The 25,850-nt window shown below is 38.6% G+C and overlaps 1 protein-coding gene across 2 annotated transcripts in view; it reads right to left on the reverse strand.

The window, feature by feature from the left end:
* Positions 1–921: 921 nt before the first annotated feature.
* Positions 922–25,850, reverse strand: part of epha4 (EPH receptor A4) — a 180,307-nt gene continuing 155,378 nt past the window's right edge. Inside the window, exons 12-18 of one of the 2 annotated variants that reach the window (XM_062976569.1) lie at positions 24,977–25,038; positions 23,782–23,991; positions 16,618–16,767; positions 12,082–12,275; positions 10,627–10,813; positions 9,355–10,234; positions 922–3,477 (exon numbers count right to left, since the gene is read on the reverse strand). In XM_062976569.1, coding sequence (XP_062832639.1) covers positions 10,654–10,813; positions 12,082–12,275; positions 16,618–16,767; positions 23,782–23,991; positions 24,977–25,038 — 776 coding nt within the window. In that variant the 3' untranslated portion in view covers positions 922–3,477; positions 9,355–10,234; positions 10,627–10,653. The remainder of the gene's footprint in view (positions 3,478–9,354; positions 10,235–10,626; positions 10,814–12,081; positions 12,276–16,617; positions 16,768–23,781; positions 23,992–24,976; positions 25,039–25,850) is intronic. The other variant, XM_062976568.1, reaches the window with a different exon arrangement.

Consider the following 25,850-nt stretch of genomic DNA (forward strand, 5'->3'; position numbering starts at 1 on the left):
TTCTCACTTCCAGGTTCATACCTCTTTAGTTTATTTAATCTTCTGTGTATCATCTCAACTGTATTATTTAAATGTCATACCTCCATATTTTGTTTTTAGTTTTTATTTTTGGCATAGCAGAACATGTTACACACTTTGCATACTGCTTTCAATCATATTAATGCAGCACAGGGCATCCTTCAATGGGCCAGTTGAGAGACCAGCTTTCACCTTGTAGTTCCTATTCCACTTGATGGTAGCATAGAAAAAATAGGGAAAGAAAAAGAGAGAAAGAAACAGAGAAGGAAGAAGGGAGGGAAGGGGGGGGAGAGGGTGTGTGAATTGTGGTGTCACTCACCTACAATTACCTTGTTCCATTGGTTCCACAATGATGATCTTAATTTATACGAAACAGGTAGAAAGATCCACGTAATGGTAGGTTGATTTGCAGCTGGAGCCACAACACAAAAGAATGTGTCTGTGTGTGTGTATCTGAAGGCTTGACACATGCAGCCTCAAAGCCATTTTGTAATCTCTCAAGGTTGTGTTGTTAGCTTCCCTTCCCTCTTTTAAACAGTAGTTTGTTTCAATGAGTCTTTTAGCTTGCTACCAAGGTTTGGTGGTATGCTTTGCTGCTGAAATTCAGTGATTTGGGGATGGGAATGATCAAGCATTTGGCCCTGCTTCAAGGTGCACATCTCAAATATGAAAAATCCATACATACATGTCAAGCAGGAACATTTAAACTAGCCCCATTTATTATGTGCAAATCAGTTCCTTCTGCTTGCAATCTGAAGTGGTATGGTTCATAAACAGGTTTACTATGTCACCTGCTATTTCTAGAAGTAAACAAACTTGATTTGATGCAGTATACATCTGACAGTATTGTAGACCCGAGAGTAATGGAGTGCAAGCTAAATGCAGTTAATTTCATGAATCATATTGGAGATTTGTACAGCAACTACTTTATTATTTTCAAATGCAAACTTTTGCATTTAGTTTGCTATTTTACAATTTTACAAACTAGGTATAAAAGACCATAAATAAATGTCATAAGTTATGTGTACCTACGATTGATGGAGAGAGAAAAAATTACAAATTAAAACAAAATAGAAAATCTATATTTCTAACCGAGAGATCATTCAAATCTGCAACCCAAGCAATGTACTGTTAAGATTTTTCTTTTCTTTTCAGTATGGACTAAATTATCATATGCCTCATACATTCTAACTTTAACCATAGTCCTTGCATATTCCAACGTGCTTGTAGTGATACAAAAAAATAAATGCACTCTCTCTTTTTTTAATCTGTCTAATTATTATTCAGGAATGCTTCTTTCTGGTTATGAAAATGTCATGTAAAAGAAAAATACTGCTTTGAAGACCTGTTCACTGGCAAGAGCCAGCTTTTTATACATATACATATACATATATATATTTAATACATAGATCCATCACAAAGTTAATACAGCAAGAAACCTGGACAAACATCAACCGGTGAGGTTGTGAGTAGAACAATTTCTTAATGTACAGAGGTCTGCTGTGTTAAGAATGTCCTGTTGATGTCTCTTCTGTGACCAGGAAAAAATGAAGGTTGGTTCTTGATTAATATCTGGATATTTGGGGGACGGGATAGTATCTGTGTGTTTTTGCTTTTATCTAAGTCATGTTTAGTACATTGGCTGCAAATACAGTATGCCTGGTTTGCAGTCCACAGTATGCCCTCTGGCTCCTTGACCGTGCTGCCATCAGCACAACCCACATGAGCTAAGGAATATTGATCTTCAATGTTGTGTTCATCAGACCAACAAAAATCATCTTAAAAATAGGAAAGCAAAAGAACTGAAGGAAGAAGAGGCAAAGGTGAACAAAGAACTCTCAATAAATTTTAGGGCTATGGTCAATGCCAAACATTTCTAATGCAATATTTACACATTCTTTTCCTTGAGTCCCCCCTACCCCTGAAGGCATATGTGTCTGACTGTCCTGTTTGGGCTTGCTTTGATGCATCATTTCTTAATAGAGAAGAGTCTTCTGCTACCAGAAAGCAGGCTGAGCACATCAACTGCTGAGCTCAAAATGTGGAATGGCAGTCCATTCCCTAGACTCCTGCATTCAGCTTGGCTCCAAGAATAGTCTACAGAAAATTAACAATGAACTCTCTGGACTCAACAAACTCTCCTACATAGAATAAGTTAAGCTATAACTGCAATGAACTATATTGGAGCCTTGGAAAGTGATTTTCTCAGGCTAAAACACTGAGCTGTTTTGCAAACCACTTGCTAACCTTCATCTAGCTATTAATTTCAGTGAAAAAATAAAGAATTTGCTCACCAATCAATACATGGACCCAAAGCTCTTGCAGATGGCTTATTGAATGGATAAAAAGTTGCATATTTCTATTTTTAGTCAACAAATCTTTCAAAAATTATTTTTCTGGGGTGGCCGGGGGGGGGGGGGGAGAGAGAGGCTGTTTATTTAGTCCAAAACAACCTGATGATGGATGAAGACTTCATCTCCACTTATGTTCCCTTAAGGAACTGCTCCTTCAATAATGAACAGGCCTCAGCAAGACAAATGGTTATCTATGCTGCTCTTTATCACCATTATGGAACCACTATGGATCACTCCACAACTAAAGTGAAAGTGCCCCTGCTCTTGGCTGGAGAACTATTTGTTAAGGTTAGTGTGGCAGCTACATAATAACATGAATAGATACAGAACCATAACATTCAGGAGTGTGTGTGTGTGTCTATGTGCGTTTTCTTGCTACTGTTGCATAGCTCACCCACTGGCCTGGTAACTCAACAACTCCTCGAGAACCTGTCAAGTTATCTTGAAATGCTGTTTGCATGTTTACAGGTGGCTCTGTACAACAGGCAATACACAAGCACACATATGTGCATGCACACAGACATACACGCCCCTGGGCCAAACACCTACTCACACGTTCCTGGAAGAGATAATAAGTTATTTTCCACTCTATTAAAAAATCTTGACATTATCATAATGGCACACTTTGCTGTCAAATGCTGTCTTTGCTTCTGTGAACTGGGTTCTCTGGTATGGCACCTAACCCTGGTGTCCATTTGAATCATAGGGTTCCACTACTTACACTCATACAGATGCAACAGTGACATGCAAAAGCAAAACAAAACATCCCCAAAATATTTTTAAATAAATGGAGTGAGAAAAAAGAAGTCTGTAGGGCTTTCATACAGTACATTCCTTAAGTGGCAATGAAAGAGCCATATCTGGATCTTAATTGTCTTTTGTTTTTGTTGCCAACAATAACAATAAAAAAACTTTCCAAAAAGAAGAAGAAAGCTATAGAGACACTCTTCAAGGAGTCATGCTGTTTATAAACAGTCCATCTTCTCTACAGTCAGTGCTCATCAGAACTGGGAGACTAGACAGTTTTGCCTCTGGTCTGTTATCTTCCAAGGTCAAGGTGAGTGCCAGGAAGAGCTGAGACTAAGAAAGCAGGATCCATTTTTCCCTATCAAAAACAAAGAAAAATACATCACACAATTGCAAAGTCATCAGATGAGAAGCCTTGATACTACAAGTACTTAGTACAATGATAATTGACATGAGTGTCTTTGACGTTCGTCACAAGAAAAAGTCTGTGATATCTACATGAATATATTTGAGTCCCCTCGGGGAGAAGGGCGGGGTATAAATGCATGTAATAAATAATAAATAAAATAAATAATTTGTCTGAAACTTAATCTAGTTAGATTGTACCATGACTGTAAGTATGGGGAAGTTTGAACTGCAGAAAGCATTTCCATCGTTAAAATAAAATATATAAAATATATAGCAGCCAAAAGGCATGCCAACCCCTCAATCTGTTTATTGGGAAGTTACTCAAGTGTTGCCATTTTCATTCAGCAAAGATTCGCCCCATTGGCTACAATGGAAAACATTAAAAGCTCAATCCTCAGTCATTTTAAGGCCTATCTGCATGAAATCTACCTCAGATTTAGACCCCATTTACAACTGCAGGCCTGCCAAGATACAAAATCATTCACAAATCTCCAATTTTTTAAGAATTATTTTAAGTTTTAACCATAACATTTTTTTAAAAAAGAAGACAACTGCAAGAAAGGGTTCTCGGAATCCTAGTTGCCGGTTATGTCCATTTTCAGCCAATCAGAACATGAATGCAACCAGGCTTTTTATTAGCTGAGAAACAGAGAGAGGGAAAAACTTCAACTCCCTCATGTTCTGAGAGGAACTCGGAGACTCTTCAATGCCCACCCCTTGCAAGTGCTGCTGGGAAAGAGAGCTCCCAACAGGGCCCTCTCTGGAGGAGCCTAGGAAACTTTCCAAAATGACATGAACGGACGCTGATGTTGCTGGGGAAGGAGAAAAGATGCTACAGTTAATCCCATCTTCTCCAGGAGCCCCACGGCAGACTCCTGCCTCAGGTATATTGCAGACTTAACTCTGTCCACTCTAGGAACTGATAAAGTCTGGCCCTTTAATCTTTCTTGATGGGCTTTGCGGCTCCCTCCTCCTTGTTCTGTTTTCAGAGATTATATAAAACGGACCACCAAATATTACAAATCATTTTCATTTGTAATTTTTGGACTTTAAGGTCTGCTGGGGAGGCCATCCACTCAATTCACATCCCACACAAGCAAGGTTGGTGGGGATGAAGGAGACAGCCTTCTCTATAGTGGCCCCCCAACTCTGGAATGCCCTCCCCAAGGAAATAAGACAAGCATCCACTTTGTCAATTTTTAGAAAGGAGCTAAAAACTTGGCTATTCAAGCAAGCTTTTGAGAACAGCTAGACCAGTGGTTCTCAACCTGTGGGTCCCCAGATATTTTGTCCTTCAACTTCGAGAAATCTTAACAGCTGGTAAACTGGCTGGGATTTCTGGGAATTGTAGGCCAAAACACCTGGGGACCCACAGGTTGAGAACCACTGGGCTAGACTAAATCTATTGGACAAAACTTGAATGACCATGAGACTGTAATCATAACTGCTGGATAGTTTAAAAATAGGAATGACTGGTTTAAACGGTGATATATATTTAGATTGTTTTAAAGAGCAAATAGCTTTTAATTGTTATTTATTAATACCTATGTTATTTTAAATTGTATGAAATTGATAACTGTGTATTGTTTATTATTGTTTATTATTTTTGCTATACTATTTTTGTATCTGTTATTTATTGTAAGCTGCCTCGAGTCCCTTTGGGGAGAGGCAGGGTATAAATATTTTTTTTAATTATTATAATTCAAACTGATTTGGGCCCAAGCCTAGCAGAAAGGCTCGATTTTGTCTGTGAAGCATGTTACCTTAGAAGAACTGAGCCTTTATGCTATATATTTTATTGTATTTAAACAATTAAAAGTATTTAGATCTCTAGTTCTTTTTTGTTTTGATTCTACTTGTTTCGTAGCAAAACCTTTTCTTGAAATATTCCAGCTTTCTCTCATTTTCCCCTTGTGTTTTTTTGTCCTTCCTCACCCACGGACCATATGTCACTCATGTAGATTCAGGCAATGTTTCAGAAATTGTATTTCAGAAATTTCCACTGAGACTTTTTAAATTATTATTCAGAAGTTAGTGTTAAAGTGCTTTAATAATATTACGCTAGTTAAGCATTAGGATCATTTTCTTCTTGTTTGCATTCCTCTTTCCCTTGTCTTATCTCTGTTGAATCTGCTGTCTTGGGTACAGTTGCTATGTTTCTTGGTGATTGCAGTCTTGGCTAGGTCCAGGTTAACAGAAACACTGTACTGTACATTTTATTTGGAGAAATGCTGGTTTAATTTAAATTGACTTGGAGAGTGGGATTATCTCTGACTATTGGCCACAACAGATGGGATTTCTGGGAAGTGAACTTCAAATCATCTGGAGGAACAACAGCCAAAAACATTGTTCCATGGGAATGAGGGGGGAGGGGCTAACTATTATTAAGGGCTGTGGTCCAGTGACAGTCCTCCAGGTTAAGTTTTCAAAATCAGAAGTAAAAATACTAGAAATCTGTTCGGAGGTATTTGAATGCTACTAGCAGTCAAAGTGGGCAATGCCAGGATAAATGGAGAAATGCTCTCAGTCCATATAAGGCATTCTTCTATGGACATGAGGTTCTATTCAGGATACCTTTGCTAAACAGATGAAATCTGCAGATGACAGAGCAATGTGGATTTCCAACTGAGTGACTTTGTTTACAACTCAACTGATCTACTGAATTATACAGCAAAATCTGAGGGAAATAAGTGAATGGAGGCTACTGTTCTCTGTATGATCACATGTGAATTGAACATTGGGGTTGGATTCAACAGGTAAGGTAGCATGCAAAATACTAGCCTGATCCAGAAATCTTCGACCCTGCTGCTGTGCTTTAGTGTTCACATTTTCCTCTATATTAGACTGCTTATAGAATAGCATGTTGGTGTTGCCCTTTTTGTTTTATAGAAGAAAAAGTAAAGATGGGCATCTTGAATTACTACTATGACTCTGATCAGAGACAAGCATATTTAATTAGTGATAGTGGCAAGATGTAACATAGAAAATATATGAAAAAACACTGCGAGATTTTTTGGCTGCCTTTAAGTGAATGTTCTGTACTTTTATATGGATTTAGTAAAGGCAGCCATGATTCAAAATGGAGTTACATATGTATTGTAGGGTTGGAAATGCAGCAAAAACTTTCTTTGAGAAAAGTGAGGAGGGGATATCTAAAAGTCAGATCTCCTATCTCTATATTCAAAGCAGACAAAAAGTGAGCACCAAATTTCAAGCAGATCAAATTGGGAAGAGGGAAATGTCTTAACTCTTTACCCTCCATGCTGATGTCCCTGGTAAACATTTCTCCTTTCTCATGTTTTTTTTGTTTTTTTTTTTTTTTTGGTAGTTGGGTAAATAGTTGCTTAGGGGATAATATTCATCAGGCAAAAAACAGGTGGAATATAAAGGGTTAAATCCCCACATCTCCCATTCTTATCCTAAGTGGAATTAGAATTTGCAAGTTGCTTTTTTTAAAAGTTAAGAGATGTGGGGTCTGATTATGGATCATCTCATTTGACATTCAGAAACTAATTCAGTCACAAATAAGCATCTTGAATTTTTTTAAAAAAAATGTATTTAGAGAACTAAGACTTCAACAAAGTGGTGTTAAAATATAACTGTTAAGGCACCTTTTTAAAAAGCACCCATTCTCCCATACAGAAAAGCTTTTATGGGTAATTCTGCAAAAATGTTTTGCCAAGCTGTCAGAGTTTGACAGGATCCAAATTTAGCATCTCCTGTTCCCAACAGTTTGCTTTCAGAATCAAGTTCATAGGGGAAGCTTGTGGTTAAAATCAGTAAGTTGTCGTTGCAAGTGACAAAAAGTGATGAGAGTGACGTCGGGAGTATGGCAGGTTTGACTTGCTCAATTCACTCCACGCTCCTGGCTTCCAAATAAATGTGGTGATTTCTAACAAATCAGACTCAAGTGTCATTTTCTTTTTGTGCTTTAGCTGCTGTCACAAACAGATAGAACTAGAGAGACTGGGGGCAGAGGATGGTGGTAGTGGAATCAAAGCTGAAGACCTAATAGGTGATTTTGCCGTCCTCCAAATAATAAGCTCAACTGAAATGGTTCTAACAGGTGGCCTCACTGAGTGGCAGTTCTATTCTTTGCACAGCTTTTCTGTATGCTGCTCTGGTCACAAAAGTAGCTGAGATTTTGGATCTAAGAAAGCAGTTTTTATGTTTCTGTAAGTCTGACTGAACTCATACATGGAATTATGCAGCACAAAATCTGTATCTGGCAGAACAGAACAAAATAAAGGGGAAAGGTATAAAAGCACTTGAAAGATTTCCCCTCCTAATATTGTTTGTTCAACATAGATGAAGAACATATGGTCAATATATACAGCTAGGAAATTGTGACAAGTGAGATTAAGGAATGTAACACTTTTCCAACTCCGAGTTGTATTTAGAAGGGAAATCACAATAAAGGCATCACATTTATGTACCAAAATCTGCTGTACACAGAAACAGATTATTCCATTCTGGAATTGGATTCTGGGCTATCTCAGAACTGAGAATCCTAAGATGGACCTCATATCACATCAGTTCTGTACCAGTATTGCAAGGTTATAATGTAGTGGAGGATTATTTAAAACTGGTCTACTCATTGATTCTCAACTTGGTGGGATATTGTGTGTTAGTTATGAGTTAAGACCAGTTTGAGGGCTGCTCAGCTGGAGGCATATTCAGCTATTATTTATTTATTTGTTTATTTACCATGTTTAAATCCTGCCTTTTTCAACCCCTGGGGGGACTCAAGTGACTTACAAATGGCACTACATAGTGCCTACAACATAAAACATTAAAAAGTTACATTGGGATTAAAATAAGCATACATAAAAACATATTTAATAAAATCCAATGTTAAAGACACAGCATCCAAAAACAAGGTCCAAGGCTAGCTTTATTGTCATAAAGCTAATGTTAAAGCTGGAGAAGTGCTCAAAACATATGAGAATAGCAAGCTTTTGGTTTAAGAAACCAGTACAGATATTTTGTCCCAGAATGTCAGTAAACAAATTTGACTCCAGCAACTCCTGTTTATGTGCTAGACACCATGACTGTACAGAGACCTCTTTAGAGCTCAAAGCATGCAAATTGTATTGTGCCTGTCACACAAGGGAGTATATGTTTCCTGAACTGATGGCATTACAAAGCATTGGAGATGAAGAAACTCAGGCCAACTAAAGTGGTGAAAGGTGAATCTCTACAGTGAGCCAATACTGGTGTTCATGGGGCAACAATTGCCTCTTCCTTGGAGTTGGTCAAACTCAGGCCAACCAAAGTGGTAAAAGGTGAATGTCTACAGTGAGCCAATACTGGTGTTCATAGGGCAACAGTTGCCTCTTTCTACTTAGTTATGCAAGGACAGCCCAGTACTATCTAGGTGCACAGCCACAGGCAATGAAGGGTTAAACATCTAATGTGTTTGGCATCTAATAGTTGCCAGTTGTGAAGCCGCTCTGAAACCACCACCACCCCCAGGGTGAGAAGGATGGGGTATAATGTAATAAATAAATAAATAAATAAATAAGCAACATGCAGGCAGCCTTAGGAAGTCATTAGCAGTCCTTGAGCATCCAGGACAGAGAATGTGCACAAGGAGGTACTCGGTAATTCTGTTTACAGCACCTTTAGATATGGTTACACCAGCATAAACTACCAAGAGGATTTTGGTATCAATCTGATGTAATGTATAAAAAACCTGTGTAGGAGAATTGTCTTCTTATAATAAAATAAAAACAAAGTGATATTTTCCATAAATTCATTCTGTCTTATTACAAATATGGAGACAAAGACCCCAAGAACACAATGAAAAAGCCATAATTCCACTTACCTTTTCAGTCTTAAACTATTAGTTGCCTCTTGGAAGGGTAAAACAATTGATGTGTGGAAGATCCATAGTCAAAAATAGCTGACTAGAAGTTGTCATAAAGAGTGGCAGCAATAAGACTCAGCGTGGCATAATGCAACCACTATTTCATAATCCCTACTTCAAAAAAACCCAATAATCCAGTAATCCAAAGAAATTGCTGTCTCCACTTGCAAATGGACATATCTTGGATTCAGAGACACCGATCAGCCAAAAGATATTCCCCTTAGGTTTTCTGCAAGGTACCATTGATCCTCAGAGAATGCCAACATTTCCTGGTATAAAAGATTCTTCATTCCAAGGTGAACAACGGTGGTTTATCCCACAGATCAAACACAATGATTGTAATCCCAATGGCTGCTGGTGGAACAATAATGCTTTCCTTCCTTTTAGTACAGTATCTGGCAGCAGACACAGCATCAGAATTTGTGTGTGATGTTATATAGATACATGTATATTACACAATGTTGATCCACAGAGAAGTATATCCCAAGAAACAATTTGTTCCAGGCCTGTTCTCAAATGACGGGTTGCCATTTCTGTAGGTCCTCTCCGCACAACACTCTCGGCAATCTTTATATATCAATCAATGCTGCAAATCGCTTTTTTAATTATTATTAATATTATTATTTCAAACGGCGAGGAGAAGTAAAAAAGTGCAGTTCTTCAGTTAAAGTGCATGGATGAGGTAAACTAATTTCAAGAGTTTAGAGTTTATTCAGTACTGGCTCAAACCGGAACCATTCTGCCGTGCATTTGTTGCATTTGGGTCCTCATTGCCTGGACGCTGCTCAGAATTTTATTCTGGTGTGCAGTGGCAGTAATTCCAATTCTTGACAGGTCACTGGATTAAATAGAAAGGAGGAAGCTGAATGGTGAGAACTTTCTGCCAGAAATCGATGCAGTAAAATACATTACAGGCAAGAATACATACACAAATAAAATATTGCAAAGCAAGATGAATGAATAAAAATATGTATTTAAAAATCTCAAGACGCAGTGGAACATACTTTGACATAATGTCATGTAGCCTAATATGGGCACCTTGGGGCCCTGCAGATATTGCTGAACTGCAATTTCCATCACTCACTCTGCTAGTTAAAATGGCTAAGGTTGATGGGAGTTACAATCCATGAACATCTGGAGGGCCTTATTTACATTAAAAGCATTCCAGTGCATTAATGATGTAATGATATGCAGCACAAAGCAAAAGAAGCCGATTAAATCCAGATTTACCAGTTTTTTTGTTATACCGCTGAGTACTTACTCCTGGTTCATATGCACTACAGCCTCTAGGGTAGTATAGCTGGCAGCTGTGAAGTTATCCTTGTATCGCTCCATCTTAATAGCTTGGAGCCAATCTCCAACAGAGACTACGGCAGAAAATTCAGGAGAACTTGGATCCAACAAGGCGGTATTAGGCCTAAGAACAGAAAATAACAGATTAAAGAGATGCTGGCTGAACAACAAGAAGTAGTAGTAATCATTAGATAACACAGGCATTTGGATTCATTGTAGATGAGAAAGGCCTTGACATTTTAGAAAACTAAGAATGGTATGGTACTAAATGCAATTGTTTCCCATATAGGGCCAGACATCTTCTTGGCCAACACCGCAAAAAAGCTAAGTGCTTGCATGTAAAACATGGATAACAAATCCATTTAAACCAATCAATGGGTGTGCCAGGACTAGCATGGAATAATAGTGACTATGATCTCTGATTTGTGGGATATATGTTTCAGGTTCCCAACAGGGTGCCTTGTTTTTGTTTTTTTAATGTGCAAATCATAAATTCATCCAATTGTTTATTGTTTGACCCTCTTGCTTGCCTACTAAAGTTTTCAATCAGCTACCATTACATTCTTATAATCTATTATTGTTTTCCTCTTTACAAAAAGTGACTATTTTAATTTTTTTACTGTGAAAGATCAAAAACTGGGTGTAATAAAAACTCCTTCTAATGTATTGTCCAGGATTATCTTGAATGAATGAAGCTTATTCTTCTTTGCAATCACTCCACCCCTTTCTATAGCTGATATATTTAGCATGCATCAAAGGGAAAGCTATGTCTAATCATAAAAGGCCATTTAGTTTTGTTTATTCGTTGAACCCAGGCATGCATAAGCACAAAAACACATCTTTTACTTTGCAATTTGTGTGTGTAACCTGCCCAAGGTTACCCAGTAGCTTTACATGGCCGAACAGTCGTAGTTCAAATCCCAAACCACTACACCACACTGTCTCCCTTTAAAATGCATTGTTATTCACACAAAGAGCTTTCACTCATTGGACTTTTCTGAACTCAGTGCCCTTCAGATGTCTTGGATCCGTCTCTCATCCTCCCCAAACAAGACTATGTTTGGAGAGGGCTAGATAAGCCTTGACTTTCCTACTGTTTTGTAGAGATGCCTGAACTTCATGTTAACAAAATGTGCAAGTCTAGCTAGGCAAAGGAATTGCCTTGTCTGCTGAAGTGTTGCTTTTAGAATCCTGCAAGAATCTTGCTTGCACAAAGTGGGCCAACAGAATTTCACTTTAACTCAGACAGTTTTTTGCTGCATTTTTTTTTTAAAAAACCCACTATCTGAAGCTGGGAAGGAACTTCAGTTGCAGCACAGAGGCTGAGTTTACAGCTGCCTGTCACCACCAATATATTCCCTCATTCATCACCATTACTAAAGCACAGCTGACCTGGAGTTTTCAGAGCCTGTCCTCTTCAAGCTGTTGGGGTTGCGGATGAGTTTGTCTAGCATGTTGACAATCTGTCCAAATTTAGGCCTGTCACTCCGCTCCTTCTGCCAGCAGTCCAGCATCAGCTGATGGAGAGCAATTGGGCAATCCATTGGGGGTGGCAGCCGATAGCCCTCTTCAATGGCTTTGATAACCTAACAGACAACAACATTTTAAGAGATCTAAATACTGTAATCAATTGGATCTCCTAGGGTAACCTTGGTAATATCTGGATATCACAACAACTACATATTTAACCAGGAGAGGAAAAATATTTTTGAGTACAAACCTAAACCACAACAAACAATATCTGCATTATTAAAGAGATGGGAAATGGGGACATTTTGTAGGTACAGGCAGTCAATATATGTTAATATGTACATGTTTAACTTGGGATTAGAGGGGAAGGTCAGATTCTTTAGATTTTTATTCCAAATCTCATAACAGACATATTCCAAATACTAAATGGAGAAGGAAATTTTAAGAACCAAATACATCATTCTTTAGATGATCTCTTGGAAACCAGCAATGTTGAATCACTCATTAAGGTATTTGCTGTTCCACTGTTAGTTGATCATTTTTAATGGAAGTGAAATCAGAATGAGATTTCCTGTAGCTGTCAATGTACCCCATATAACTCCCAGGAGCCAAACTGTATCCTTATTCTATGCATAATCTTATTCTCTGCTTTGCTCAGCTCCACTTGCCAAGAACACCTGGTCCCATCATCTTTGCCAAATCTGTCTCTCATGCAATGTGAGATGGGTAATTGCCTAGGCCTGTTTCATACTCATATAGGCCAGCTGTAAAATGGCCTACAATGTCGCTTAAAATTGTGTGATTATATAACAGTATCTGACATGATCCCAAACCTGCTTGTATTAAAGACACCATAAACCCTTCCATATGTATGGCTCATTATCACATGCTGCCTTTTTGGCAAACCTACATCAAATGAGCTCATGCATAATCAAGGCCCAGTTCCTGACAGCCGGGTATACCCAGTTCAGAACCCCTCACCCCATCACAGTTGGCACTAATGGGCATTCTTATTGGCACTCTCTATAAAGAGGAGAAAGATTAATTGGCCACACACATTGATTTACAAAACGATGGAACTGGTTTCACAAGAAGAGTGGCTGAGGCACAATGGCAAGCAATGCGGATTCAGACTTCCATTGCCATAAGGCTTTAAGACAAGCGGAGAATAATATTGTCTCCAAGGCTACAAAGACTATTCATGGTCAAAAAATTAATAACTTTCCAAACCTTATTTGTATTCTGATTGCAAGGAGAAAGACATATACTCCTCCTCACACCACAAGTCTTTCTTTATCTGTCTGACAATCTGCATGTTGTGAATTGCATAGCATCTCATTTACTTCCACTGGTAAAAGGTGTCATAGCTACATCACTCATCCAATTAATCTGGATATTCTTCTTGCTCTTTTGTGAGGAAGAGGGCACAAAGAGCACCAACAAATTTTCTTCCACCTCACTCTGAATGCTATTTTGTCCTTTTAAAAATCACATTGTGTTTCTGTGGGAGTGCCTCCAAAGCGTTGTGCTCAAGTTACCTATTAATTACTTCTAGACTACTTCTAGATTCAGGCCCTCCCTAAATACTCAGCTAGTTTTAAACATGAATTTTAAACGTGTGTCCTGCCCTTAATCTTTGTTCTGTGTATTTTGATATGTATTTTATAAAAATACATTTTAATATGTATCTTTTATAGAAATACATTTTAATATGTGTATTTGTGGAATTTTTACAATGTTTATGTGTTTTAATTGCCATGAGACACGAAGGGAGGTGGGTAAGAAATAAAAAACAACAGCAACAACAACAGCAACAGCAACAGCAACATCAAGCCCCAAGATGTCCCATAGTGACATAGTTCATTTGGTTTTTTGCAGAAATATATTGGAGCTTAAGAAAGTTGGTGAGTTTGGTTTTGTTTTGTTTGTTTGTTTATTTTGGACTACAGCGGCCAGACTCCCTCAGCCACCATGCGGTTTTAGTCCAAGTAACATTTCCATGCTCTGTGTTGACCCAGAGTATGCCGGCAAGATCATTTAACAGAAGATGCCAGCAACTGAACTTGACGCAGTGGACATGCAAAGCATGTGCCTTGCTAATGAGTTTCAGGCCCTCCCCAAATACATCTGAAGGAAATTATTATTAAATCTTTTTTCAGCTTCAGTGCTATCCACATGTAAACAATGTTGGAAACTCTTCAGGTCTACAGAAGAAGAAGGCGAGTACATGAATATTATTCTGCTTCCTACCTCACTAAAATGTTCTGTGTTTCATATTTAAAGGCTGAGGAAGGAAGAAATGTTATTCTGCTTATAAATCATGAGATAAATTGTTCTACAACATTTTCACTGCACTGTCTCTCTTTTATTCAATGTTTTTCTGCATTATATTTCTCTTCGTCTGCCATACCCTTTGATAAAAACAGGAATTTTATTAATTCTGTCTTGGAATGAACTGAAGTATTCTACATTGTACAGATAAAGGGAAATTGCATAATTTACAAGGAGTCAATCAATAAAACAATTCTTTAATGTCCCCTCAAGTGCATATCCTCTCTTATTATTGCTCAAGCTATCATATTATGACAACAATAAAATATATTCCAAGTGAAATCCTTTGCAATGACTTAAATATGTATTTAAACTCACGTTAGAGTATGAAATATCAATGGGAAAGCCAGTTTTGCTGATATATGAATTTACAAGTGTCATGGAATCAATACTAACAGTAATTTGAATATTGGAAAAACTTCACAAACAAATATGTTTTCTCTCTTTTCTGCAATTTCTCGCAGAACATGAACAACTTGTTTCTTCTCCTTATGGTATACCAAAGCAGTGTTTATACAGATATAGATGCATACATGTATTGAAACACAAACACACAGAGAGAAAAACTGCATCAAAAATTGTGCAGGGTGGACTATTTTGTGGAACGTTCTAGCCATGAAGTCTTTCAGTTTACACAATTTCATCCCCATCTTTTTGTTCTTTTTATTCCCTGTATATGTGTGTGTATATATATGTATATGTACATGTTGTGTGTGTGTGTGTATGTGTATGTGTATGTGTGTGTGTATGGGCCTCTGGTGGCACAGTGTGTTAAAGCGCTGAGCTGCTCAACTTGCGGACCGAAAGGTGCCAGGTTCAAATCCCGGGAGCGGAATGAGCACCCGCTGTTAGCCCCAGCTCCAACCAACCTAGCAGTTCGAAAACATGCAAATGTGAGTAGATCAATAGGTACCGCTCAGGTGGGAAGGTAACGGCGCTCCATGCAGTCATGCCAGCCATATGACCTTGGAGATGTCTATGGACAACGCCGGCTCTTCGGCTTAGAAATGGAGATGAGCACCAACCCCCAGAGTCGGTCACGACTGGACTTAATGTCAGGGAAAACCTTTATCTTTACCTATATGGCACTCAACAATCCATAGCTAAGCCCTCATTGAGCTGTCTTGGGTACTTTTGCTCTGTTAAGTACTCATAAAAAATTTTTGCTATTGATTTTTCCCAAACCCTTCTTTCTTTTTATTGTGGATCATGTGGTGTGCTAGTCGCAGCACTAGACTAAAAGTTGGAAGATCTAGGTTCCAGTTGACATTGAGCTACAAAACTCAGTAGGTAATCTTGGGCCAATCCCTCTGTCTCTCAGCTTGACCTACTTCACAGGGCTGCTGTCATGATAAAATATGAAGGAAAAGCTACATTTCAAGTACCTTGAGCATACTGAAAGAATGGTGAAGTATAATGTCACTGATTTATTAATTACATCTGACTTTGCTTTTACACCACAGTGCCCTTCTGTGAACATTTATTTTCTCCCAAGTAACTGAAATATTATCCCAAAATTCAGGAATGAGAAATTATAATATGGTCAAAGAAGGCTATGATAGAATAGTGACCAGATTAATGCTATTTTGTCATGAGTTCTCTTCCTTAACTATCCTAAAATGAGTTGGAATATTAGAAAATGGAGAGACACATCCTTTCTCTTGACATGTGCCACTCACAAAAATGATTCTACTTTATTGTTTTCTCTCAAATTGAAGATTTCAAAACCACGTACGAATTCAATATTACCAAGAACAACATCTGGTTGAGCTAAAATGAGAAAGTGCACATACATACTCATGTAGTTAGTTTTACACACCAGTTAAAATTCATGAATAAACCAGGTTTTTTTGGGGGGGGGGGGGGTTGAACACTTTCAGGGGGGGTTAGAATCCTTAACCCCCCCCCCTTTTCTGGTTACAGCCACTGTGTAGATCCACAAGATCACTGGATGATCAGTTCCCAAAGTGAAAATTTACCTATGTGTCATTCAGAGTTGGCTCTCCACAACACAACACACACACAAACAGCCCCAGGTGACTGAGGGCTACATCTGGATAATATTTTAGAGCATGGAAGACTAGGGTTACCAATTATAATTTTCAAATGAAAGTGAAAGGCACTTACGTCTTGATTGGACATATCCCAATAAGGCCTCTCCCCATATGACATCACTTCCCACATTACAATTCCATAACTCCAAACATCACTGGCAGATGTAAATTTACGATAGGCAATTGCTTCTGGTGCAGTCCACCTGATGGGAATCTTACCACCCTGCAAGTAAATCAAGAAAAAAAACACATATATGACAGCAAGCACTTTAGGTATATGTGAATATTATGCATAATTTATCTAAAATAATGAGCAGATTGAGATGAAAAGGAATTTGGCAATGGGCTTACAGCAAGAAAAAAATCAGGTTTCTAAACCGCTTGTTTGCCGTTAACAGTACAGAAATATGAAGGTCAGTATGGAGGGTAATTGGAAAAGTTAGAATTTTGTTGATGGGCTGAATTTTTGATGTTTTTCTTATGGGTGGAGAACCTGTGACATCTCAGATATTCAAAGAAAATGTTGGGTTAATCTGGAATATCAATACACAAAGGGATCTTGTAGTACCTCAGAGACTAAATGAGAAAACAAAGTTAGCAGTATAAGCTTTCATAGATTAAGTCTCACATCGGAAGAAGTGGATTTATTCTATCAATGCTTATACTACCAACTTGGTTCTCTCCATTAGTCTCTAAGGCAATGCATTTCAGATATTATTGATTATATAGCTCACACCAGACCCAAACAGCATGATCAATGTCAGGAATGAGTTATAGCTCAAAAACTGTAAGCTGAATATACTTTTTGTAAGGTAATTGTAGAAACACACCTGGAAGCTGCAGTTGTGCTGTATGCCTATATAAAACCTAATTAGGTCATTAGTATTGTGTGAAAATCAGTATCATCCTCATTATCTGATTTTACTTGCTCGATTAAGCTTTTTATTAGGCTTTTTTTATTAACCCCTCCCCCCCCCCCCAAAAAAAAATGGTCACTATCATCACAATTAAGACTAGCTCATGTTTACTAAATTGGGATTATTTCATGGTATTAAATGCTTACCTTTTAAATTAGATGGAACAACATATATCTATGGAATGTGAATATTTAGTACTGAAAAATGTGGGCTAACTGAGCAAGACTGTCTACATTTATCAAGCAGCATGTTAACACTGACAAAGAAAAATTAGCTTGGGTTCTTGTCTAATTTTATCACAAGCAGAAGGATTAAGTCGTAAGTTAAAATGCTGCGGGAAGCAGAATATAATGGCATTTCCTGTACTTGCCTGACCAGCTGATTTGGAAAATAGCCAATGAATCATGAATTGTTAAAATGTGTGTGGGATGGAATGGTGAGGGGGGCTCTAGAGGGAATCCAAGAAATTTAGGCCCATTATCTTAGCTCATGTCTTAGGCAAAAGGGTAGAAAGATTTATTAAATCTAGAATCATTAAATATACAGAAGAATAACCCTCGCCTCAGAAGAATCACTATGGTTTTCTCAAAGGAGTCCTGCGTCACCAAGTATTTACAATTATTTCTGAATGCCAGCAAAGATGTAGCCAGGGATAAGCCATTAAGTATTACATATATATCAGACTTCCCAAAGCATATACAAAAAAAGAAGCGAAACTTAGTCATCAGGTAAGATGAATCAATAACTAGTGAAAGAAGAGGAAGGAGAAGGAGGAGTAAATTGAAAGCTCTCTCACAAAGAAGGGAAGTAAGCCATGGGTCCCTAAGGAATCTATCTTGAGCCTGGTGCTATTTAATTTATTTATGAATCAGACAGGCTAAAGAGATTAACACAAAAATACAGCCAAGTTTGCAGATGATACCAAATTATTTAGGATGATAAAAATTCAAGCTGACTGTGAAAAGTCAAAAGGAGTTCTACACAGCCATCCAGAAGTTCAGTGTAAGGGTAAAAAGATCCCATGTTTACACATTTTCAAAGGATAGGTTTATCAACACTGATTAACCATGATGGTGAAGTTCAGCTGTCAGATTCAAAGGAAGTCTATCCCCTAACATTATTGCACCACATCAATCAGCCTTCTCATATGTGATACTATTTGTAAGGGTTAGATTGCAACCCAATCATGCTCAGACATATCTGGGATAACTGGTGTTGTAGTGCAACATATCTAGAAGATGTGGAAACATGATGTTTAAATTTCCTCATGGCAGACTTCCACTTAGTGTGAATAAAAAAAGTAAAAATAATGATTCAGAACTATCAAGCAGTTCTTTAATGACTTTGTCCCCTTCAAGTGTGGACATTCCTCAAGCTGGTTGATTTCACCATTCAATCTTCTGTTCAAAGAGATACTGACCAGATGGGAGGGATAGGTAGCCCTCAACAACAAAAATTGTTCTTTCTATGTCAGCTCATTCAAGCCATTTCAGGAACAAATCAGATTATGACTACTGAAAATCATGTGCATGTCAGGTGGGTGGGAAAGGATGGTGATCATTTTCAGCTTCCATTTTTTTTGCTTTGACCTATTCCCATGGAAATGAATGTTTTCATTATCTAATGTGTGTGTGGGAATGGACAAACATCAAGGATTTTGTCCCCAAAAGTTACTCTTTCTATTTCATTCATTCATTGGAACCATTCATACCCATAGGAGCAAGGAAAATAATCTCCCTTTCTAGCTTCTCTGCTGTGGGCCAAAAAATGAAACCAAAATAGTTTGGTTTTCTGATTTCATCAAAACTGCTTTACATATTTATGTAAAGTTGTAAAAGGCAGATAGGAGGTCCCACACTTTACTTTAAAGAAGTCTGGCAATCTTCCAGGAGTGGAAATTATTTTTTCTTTAGTCTTGCCAATTCGGGGGGTGGGGGGGGCACAGGAGGAGGAAGTCCGGATGTGCTCAAATTCACAGGGGACCAAAGTCATATGTTGTCCACTTCTGGTTTAAATACTCCCCAGAAAGTTGTAAAGTGCTGGTCTCAATTGCCCATTTCATATGTATCAAATGTCTTCCCCAGCTGCATTTTTTGCCCCTTGGCTTTCTCCAGATTTCTCAGATGTAAAAGGAGGATATTTTACACCTTAATATTATCAACAGGAGCACTTGATTGCACTAACTCGTCCTCTCAGTTCATCTCCTAGCTAGCCAATCAACTGAGAAATCTGAAATAGAGTTGCAATTTTATGGAGATTTTTTTTTTGCCAAATTAATGGCATCATGCAGCCCACTTCAAGAATGAAAATTGGTGCCTGCTAAGAGTTGTGCATGGTATTTCTTCCATTTGTATTTCCGTTTCATACTGTCCATTTGGATGGCATGAAACAGAAAGCCCCCCCCCCCCCCCCCCCCCCCCCCGGAACAAAAACCAACTCAAAATGAAAGGCAGCAGGCAGGAACCGGTATCGGCTTCAAGTCTGCTTTTTGGATTGATCGGCTGCAGGTCCTGTGGGGCCTGGGTGCATAGGCCCAAAGCCTGCACCCATAGGCCCAAGGTTCCTGGGTCTATGCACCCAGGCTTTGCAGGTCCTGCAGCCAATTGCCAAGTAAGGAGCATTCCTTACTTGGCACTTGGTTGCAGGCCCTGCGAGGCCTGGGTGCGTAGGCCTAAAGCCTGCACTCATAAGCCCAGGTGCTCTGGGCCAAAAGAAAACAGATCTCTCAGCCTGGAAGACAAAACAGAACAAATGTCTGACCTCCTGATTTCGGGAAGTCAGACGAAAACTTTTCATCCAGTGTATGTTTCACAGAAAAGGACTGTTTGCTTTTACATGACTTTTTTGTTGGCAATACTTCTACTTGCAGATTTCCTAAAAGCATTTATGTGGCCTCTGTTCAAGACAGGAAGTTGGCACCCTTGATGTGGTTTAGGCTGCAACTGTGTTCATTCATAGAGAGTATAGCCAATGGCACCAGGTTGGTGAATGCTGGACTATCCCACCTTTATTCTGATACTGGGGTGCATTATATGATGAGTGACTTATCTTTTACATAAAGATATATTTGTACCCTTTACCTTTACTATTTCTTGTTATCCAACCACCAAACGGTTCCTAATACTGAGAACAAAGCGTGGCAATTTGTACTTCTAGTTACCGGGGGGGGGGGGGGGGGGGGATGGGATGACTTTGAGAGAAAACATGAGCCCAAATAACAGATTTCTTGTACCACTAGTATTTAGTGCCTTTGGGTGGCAGCCAAGGTATGGGATCTTTCATTTACTGTGGCAATGAATGAAAGTACATTTTTGCCCACATAACCCATATGGCTGATTTGGCTTGGGTTAATTTTTATTTTATTTCAAAAGAACACATATAATCTGAACTTCCTTTGGCTACTAAGTTATGGAACTCATCCAAATTGTCCTGAATAGTGATACTAGAATAAGACAATACACTATGATGCAAATTATAGATATTTGTTGCAGTTCTCTTGGAAGGGAAAACACTTTACTATATTTGCACTCTCCAAATTGAAAGGAAGGCCTTTCAATGGTTTACCTCCTGCCCTTCTGTTTGAACACAGCTTTCTAGAAATCTGTCTTGGCTCAAAACCACACTGCCCTTGTTAGTGAGAAATTGCAGGGCTGGACAGCATTAAATCCTCACAAGGCAAATTGCTCTTCCCCTTCCAAATTTAATGAACTGCATGTTCATTACAGGGGATATGTGTGAATTAAACAGCACAAACTGAGTTTCCCTAACAATCTCTGTACTTGGGAGAACAGATGGAGAATTGCAGGCATTTAAAAGGAAAACATCTAACAAAAATTACAAATCTACATTATAAACCTTGTTTCTCCTTTTATCCTGATGTGTATAAACTTCAAGGGTGTTTGTGATCATCAGGATAATGCTTTACAAGCTGCAGTACTTGCCTCATTAGACTTTACATGCAAATGACTAAAACCCATCTAGCAGAGTCAGTCAAACAATGGGTATAAATCCTATTATTCTACACTTTTATTCAAATGCCTAGATACATTCACGTGTATGAACATGTCATGGGTGCAAGCGAGATGCATATACATGTCAAGAGTTAATCATGCTATAACTTTCTCTCCTCCTGCTTTTTGCAATAAATGTTTCTTATTTATAATAATGAGGACTGACAAAAGATGCATATTATTTGTAATCCATTATATGAGGGGTGGATAACTGTCACCCTGTGGAGGCCATGGTTACCCCATTCCCCTCTCACACATCACTTTGGTGATTCCAATATAAATGCCCTGCCTGACTTGCCAGGCAGGGAGGTTGTGGCTGGTGCACCTCCCCCATCATCCTCTCTCCTGGGTTCTCCTTCCCAGGAGGCCCTGCACCCTGTGCTTTTTGGCACATTTGGCTGAGCAGCCAATGAGGTTGCTTAGCCTGTGCCCGGACTAGCTGCATGCGGGCCCTGCTTTGTTCTGCAAGTGCAGGCAAAGCAGGGGCAGAACAGCACTGAGTGCCGGTCACCTCTCAGCTGTCCCATCCTTCCCACCCTGAAATTGTATCATTTTATGCATTTATTGTTCTATTGCTCAGCATTTGCTTTTGTCACAACTTGGAGGCATGTGGCATGGGCCCTGGATCAGGTTTGTGTACCTCCTCCCTTTATTGGTGAGGAGGGAGTGTCCTCATGGTGTAGGGGTGCGGCAGTACCAGTGTCCCAGGCCAGAACCGGTCAGCTCACTGCCAGGGACCCCTACCGTTGTGAAGTGGCATTGGTCAGCATCGGGCCGTCCGATTCTTAATCCGGGGCCATTCATGGCTGCCAACCCTCATTAACCAATAAACAAGTTGTGGCTTTTGGTTATTCCAAACCTATTGTATCTGTCCTTCTTTGTGGGTTTCTGGTGGAGGGAGGTTGGTCGCCACTGCCCATGCAACTGGAATGTGACTAGAATTATGTCAGGTCACTTCCAATTTAGGTTTTGGCTAATTTTCAATCACTTTTTTGTTTTATTTTATTTTTGAAGCATTGTAAGAATTGCCACATTTTCTGGCTGTTTTGAAATGCTTGGTGCCAACTATGGCTAAAACAATTGATTTTTTTAAAGGTGGGATTTGGGGTCTATGAGAGGTTTCTGTGTGCCACACTTTCCCCAAATCTGTCTGTGTTAGATCCATTAAATCCATGAACTGCTTAACACAATTACGTAAATATCATTAGTCCAATGGTTTTATTTGAGTTAGGTTTGGAACTCTATTTAGGATAACTGATACATTTCTTACAGTATTCATAGAATCATGGAATTAGAAGAGACCACATGGGCCATCTAGTCCAACCCCCTGACATGCAGGAAAAACACAATCAAAGTACCCCATGACAGATGGCCATCTAGCCCTTCCTTGGAAGGAGCAGGGGGACATGGTAAATCAGCAGTTGAAATGCAATGAAGGATACAGAAGGGATGGGATGGTGAAAGACAATGGGAAAAAGAGAATAATGAAGGAAAATAACAGAACACTATTAAAATAAATAAAATATTTAAATAAAGCCACTAATCCAAAGGAAAAAAGAATACTAGAGAGTTTCTGCTGTCGTGACAGAAAAGAAGTGCCTACAGAGTGATGTGCAATGAAAATGAATGGGTCTCAAGAAGATCCTGACTATTCCTGCATGTTTGCCGAATAATTTTGTATGTGGGAGTAATATAGGTTACTATGAGCCAACAGTGTAACAGGTTATGATCCAGCAAACAAATCAACAACATTCAACCCCAGTGTGGCTTAAAATGTATTGTTCATTCTTGATAGAGAACTGCACAGATAGTTGATGCTGAAAAGGAAAATAAAGGAGGTCTGAGGAGCATTTTTAGAATCTGCAAGCAAATATATGATTATGGTCACTAAATGGCCAAAGCCCAGATCTGCCCTGCAATACCCTCTATTCTAGAAATAGGTGCAAGAAAATGGCTATCAAAAGATATTGTGTACCCTACCCTGCCTTTATTTGTCTGAATGGTCCAGAAGATGTTTAAAAGTTGTGGCTAATAAAAATAATACAAGAAGTTCAGAATGTGTACCTAAGAACGGTTGCGATGACATGAACAATGGTTTTACAACTTAACTGCTTCAAACATACAGAGATGATCAACTTCAGAAATGGTATGATTCTCAGTGTGCTTGTACATGAATTGAAAAAAGGGGGTAGAGAGAGGGAGGGAGAGAAAGAGGTGGGGGAAGAAAGAAGTAACAGAAAATGAAATCCTTTTCCTCTTGTTAGAAACAAATGACTGGGGTTCTAAATCTCTAGACAATTTTTGCCTTACCCTTGTAGTATAAGCTGCCTCAGGGTCATCTTCCAAAACACGAGACATGCCAAAATCTGAAACCTTGCAGACCAAATTGCTGTTGACAAGTATGTTCCGAGCAGCTAGATCCCGATGCACATAGCTCATGTCAGACAAATACTTCATTCCAGAGCCAATGCCACGAAGCATTCCAACCAACTGGATTATGGTAAATCTGCCATCGTTCTTCTGTAATAAAATAAAATATATACATAAAATTTGCAGTGATAAAGAGCATGCCACTATACCTTAGTGTTTCTTCTATGCTCCAGAACAGAGATGAGAAAATGGTTCTCCAGACTGAAACTCCCATCACCCTTTACCACTGATCATACTGGTTATGGGAGTTTAAGTTTAACATTATGATAGAGAGCTACATCTTTTCTACTAATTCAATGGATTCTCACATATCCTAGCATTGATATTCTGTTCCAAATGTGAATGCACAAAGATCTTTGTGAACATGCAGGTATTTGGTGGCTAGATATTAGAACTCACAGGACTCAGGATCTTACTGATCCTGTCTTTTAAAGACACTAAGAAAGAATTTAAAAAATTGAAGCAGATCTAGAAATACTCTTAAAACCTTGGACAATTTCATTTAAGTAATTAAAAATAAGTATGTGATTAGCCTTTATAGCTACACTGACATTGGACCTTCATGTTACTACTGGCTAGCAGGATGCAATGCAGCATTTTCCTCTGAAGTTCCGTTCTTCTGGGGACTTTGCATACACTCACTCCCTACTTTGGAACCCAATTCCTTCAAAGGCTTCACAGTTTGGAACATCAGCCATATATTTAAAAGAATGTACGGTTACATTACTGGTTTTTCTTTATCATCTAGTCCATAAATTCATCAGCAATGTACAGTCCAGTGGCTTTTGTGCTAGTTTCTTGGGACGTGTGGAATGTCCCATTTTTAATTAACCTACAGCAAAGTGAGACTTTTAAAGAGAGTTTTAATCAAACCTGCTTCTGATTAAACATGGATTACTTAGGGCTTAGTATTTTATGCTTCACCTTCCAAGTTGCCTTTCTATTCATTCCAGCAGCTGCAGTACAAAAGCACACCAGTAAGCATCACTGATACATAATTTGGTCTCCATAGCCACAAGGAATAAATATATCATTGTGTTTCCCACTTTGGATTTATCGTATTGCAGGTACCTACCCTGAGAAAAGCATCCAAAGAGCCATTCTCCATATATTCAGTTATGATCATGACAGGTTTGCCTATAATTTGGAGGGAGAAAAAAGACAAAATTGATGGATTCAGATGACTAAGGGATATTTTAAAAAAATACAATTCCAAAAGCTTCCGACTTGGTTAGAATGCGCTAAAAAAGAAATAATGCAAAGCTAGAGTGTTTGAGAGCTCCAGCCAGAAGATTAACACTTCAGCTGACTCATTGACAAGGTCTTTAACTACGGTATACACCAGAGTCTCCAGAGAATATAAGAATCCATAATTGCTCGCTAAAGAGAAATGGCAATGCTGTAATAGACCCAAATAGGTCTATTTGCACATGAAGTAATGTAAAGATAATTGCATAGTTTGCTAGGGAATTGGTATGTCCGTAGGTTTTTGGCTAAGAAAAATAAAAAGTTATGGTCTGAGGGATGCAGACTGTCAGTTGTAAGAAAAGATTCAGGTGTGGCATAAACAATAATTTCCCTTCTATTTACTAAATTCATGGCCTATATCTGGTCATGTAAAAACATGCCACATTCATTTCCTTCATACTGAAGGAGGCAGGGACAAATTAGTCAATGAACTCTATGCTGTAGAGAAAGTTTTTAAAATAAAAATATGTTTAGCTGAAAATTCGCTTGCTTACAGCTGTTATACTAAATAATATATACTGACACCTTTATAATTAAATATATAATATTAGTATGCGTTATCTACACTTATATTGTCAAAATATCTTGCAAACATATTACCCTTGATCTACTTGCTAGCCCCTCAAAGGTGGGACCATTAATGGGACTTATTTCGCTGCTGATTTATCATTCAGCCTTTGATTCAATATACCCTAGGAGGG

This window comes from Anolis carolinensis, chromosome 3, assembly GCF_035594765.1.
Source record: "Anolis carolinensis isolate JA03-04 chromosome 3, rAnoCar3.1.pri, whole genome shotgun sequence".
NCBI lineage: Eukaryota > Metazoa > Chordata > Lepidosauria > Squamata > Dactyloidae > Anolis > Anolis carolinensis.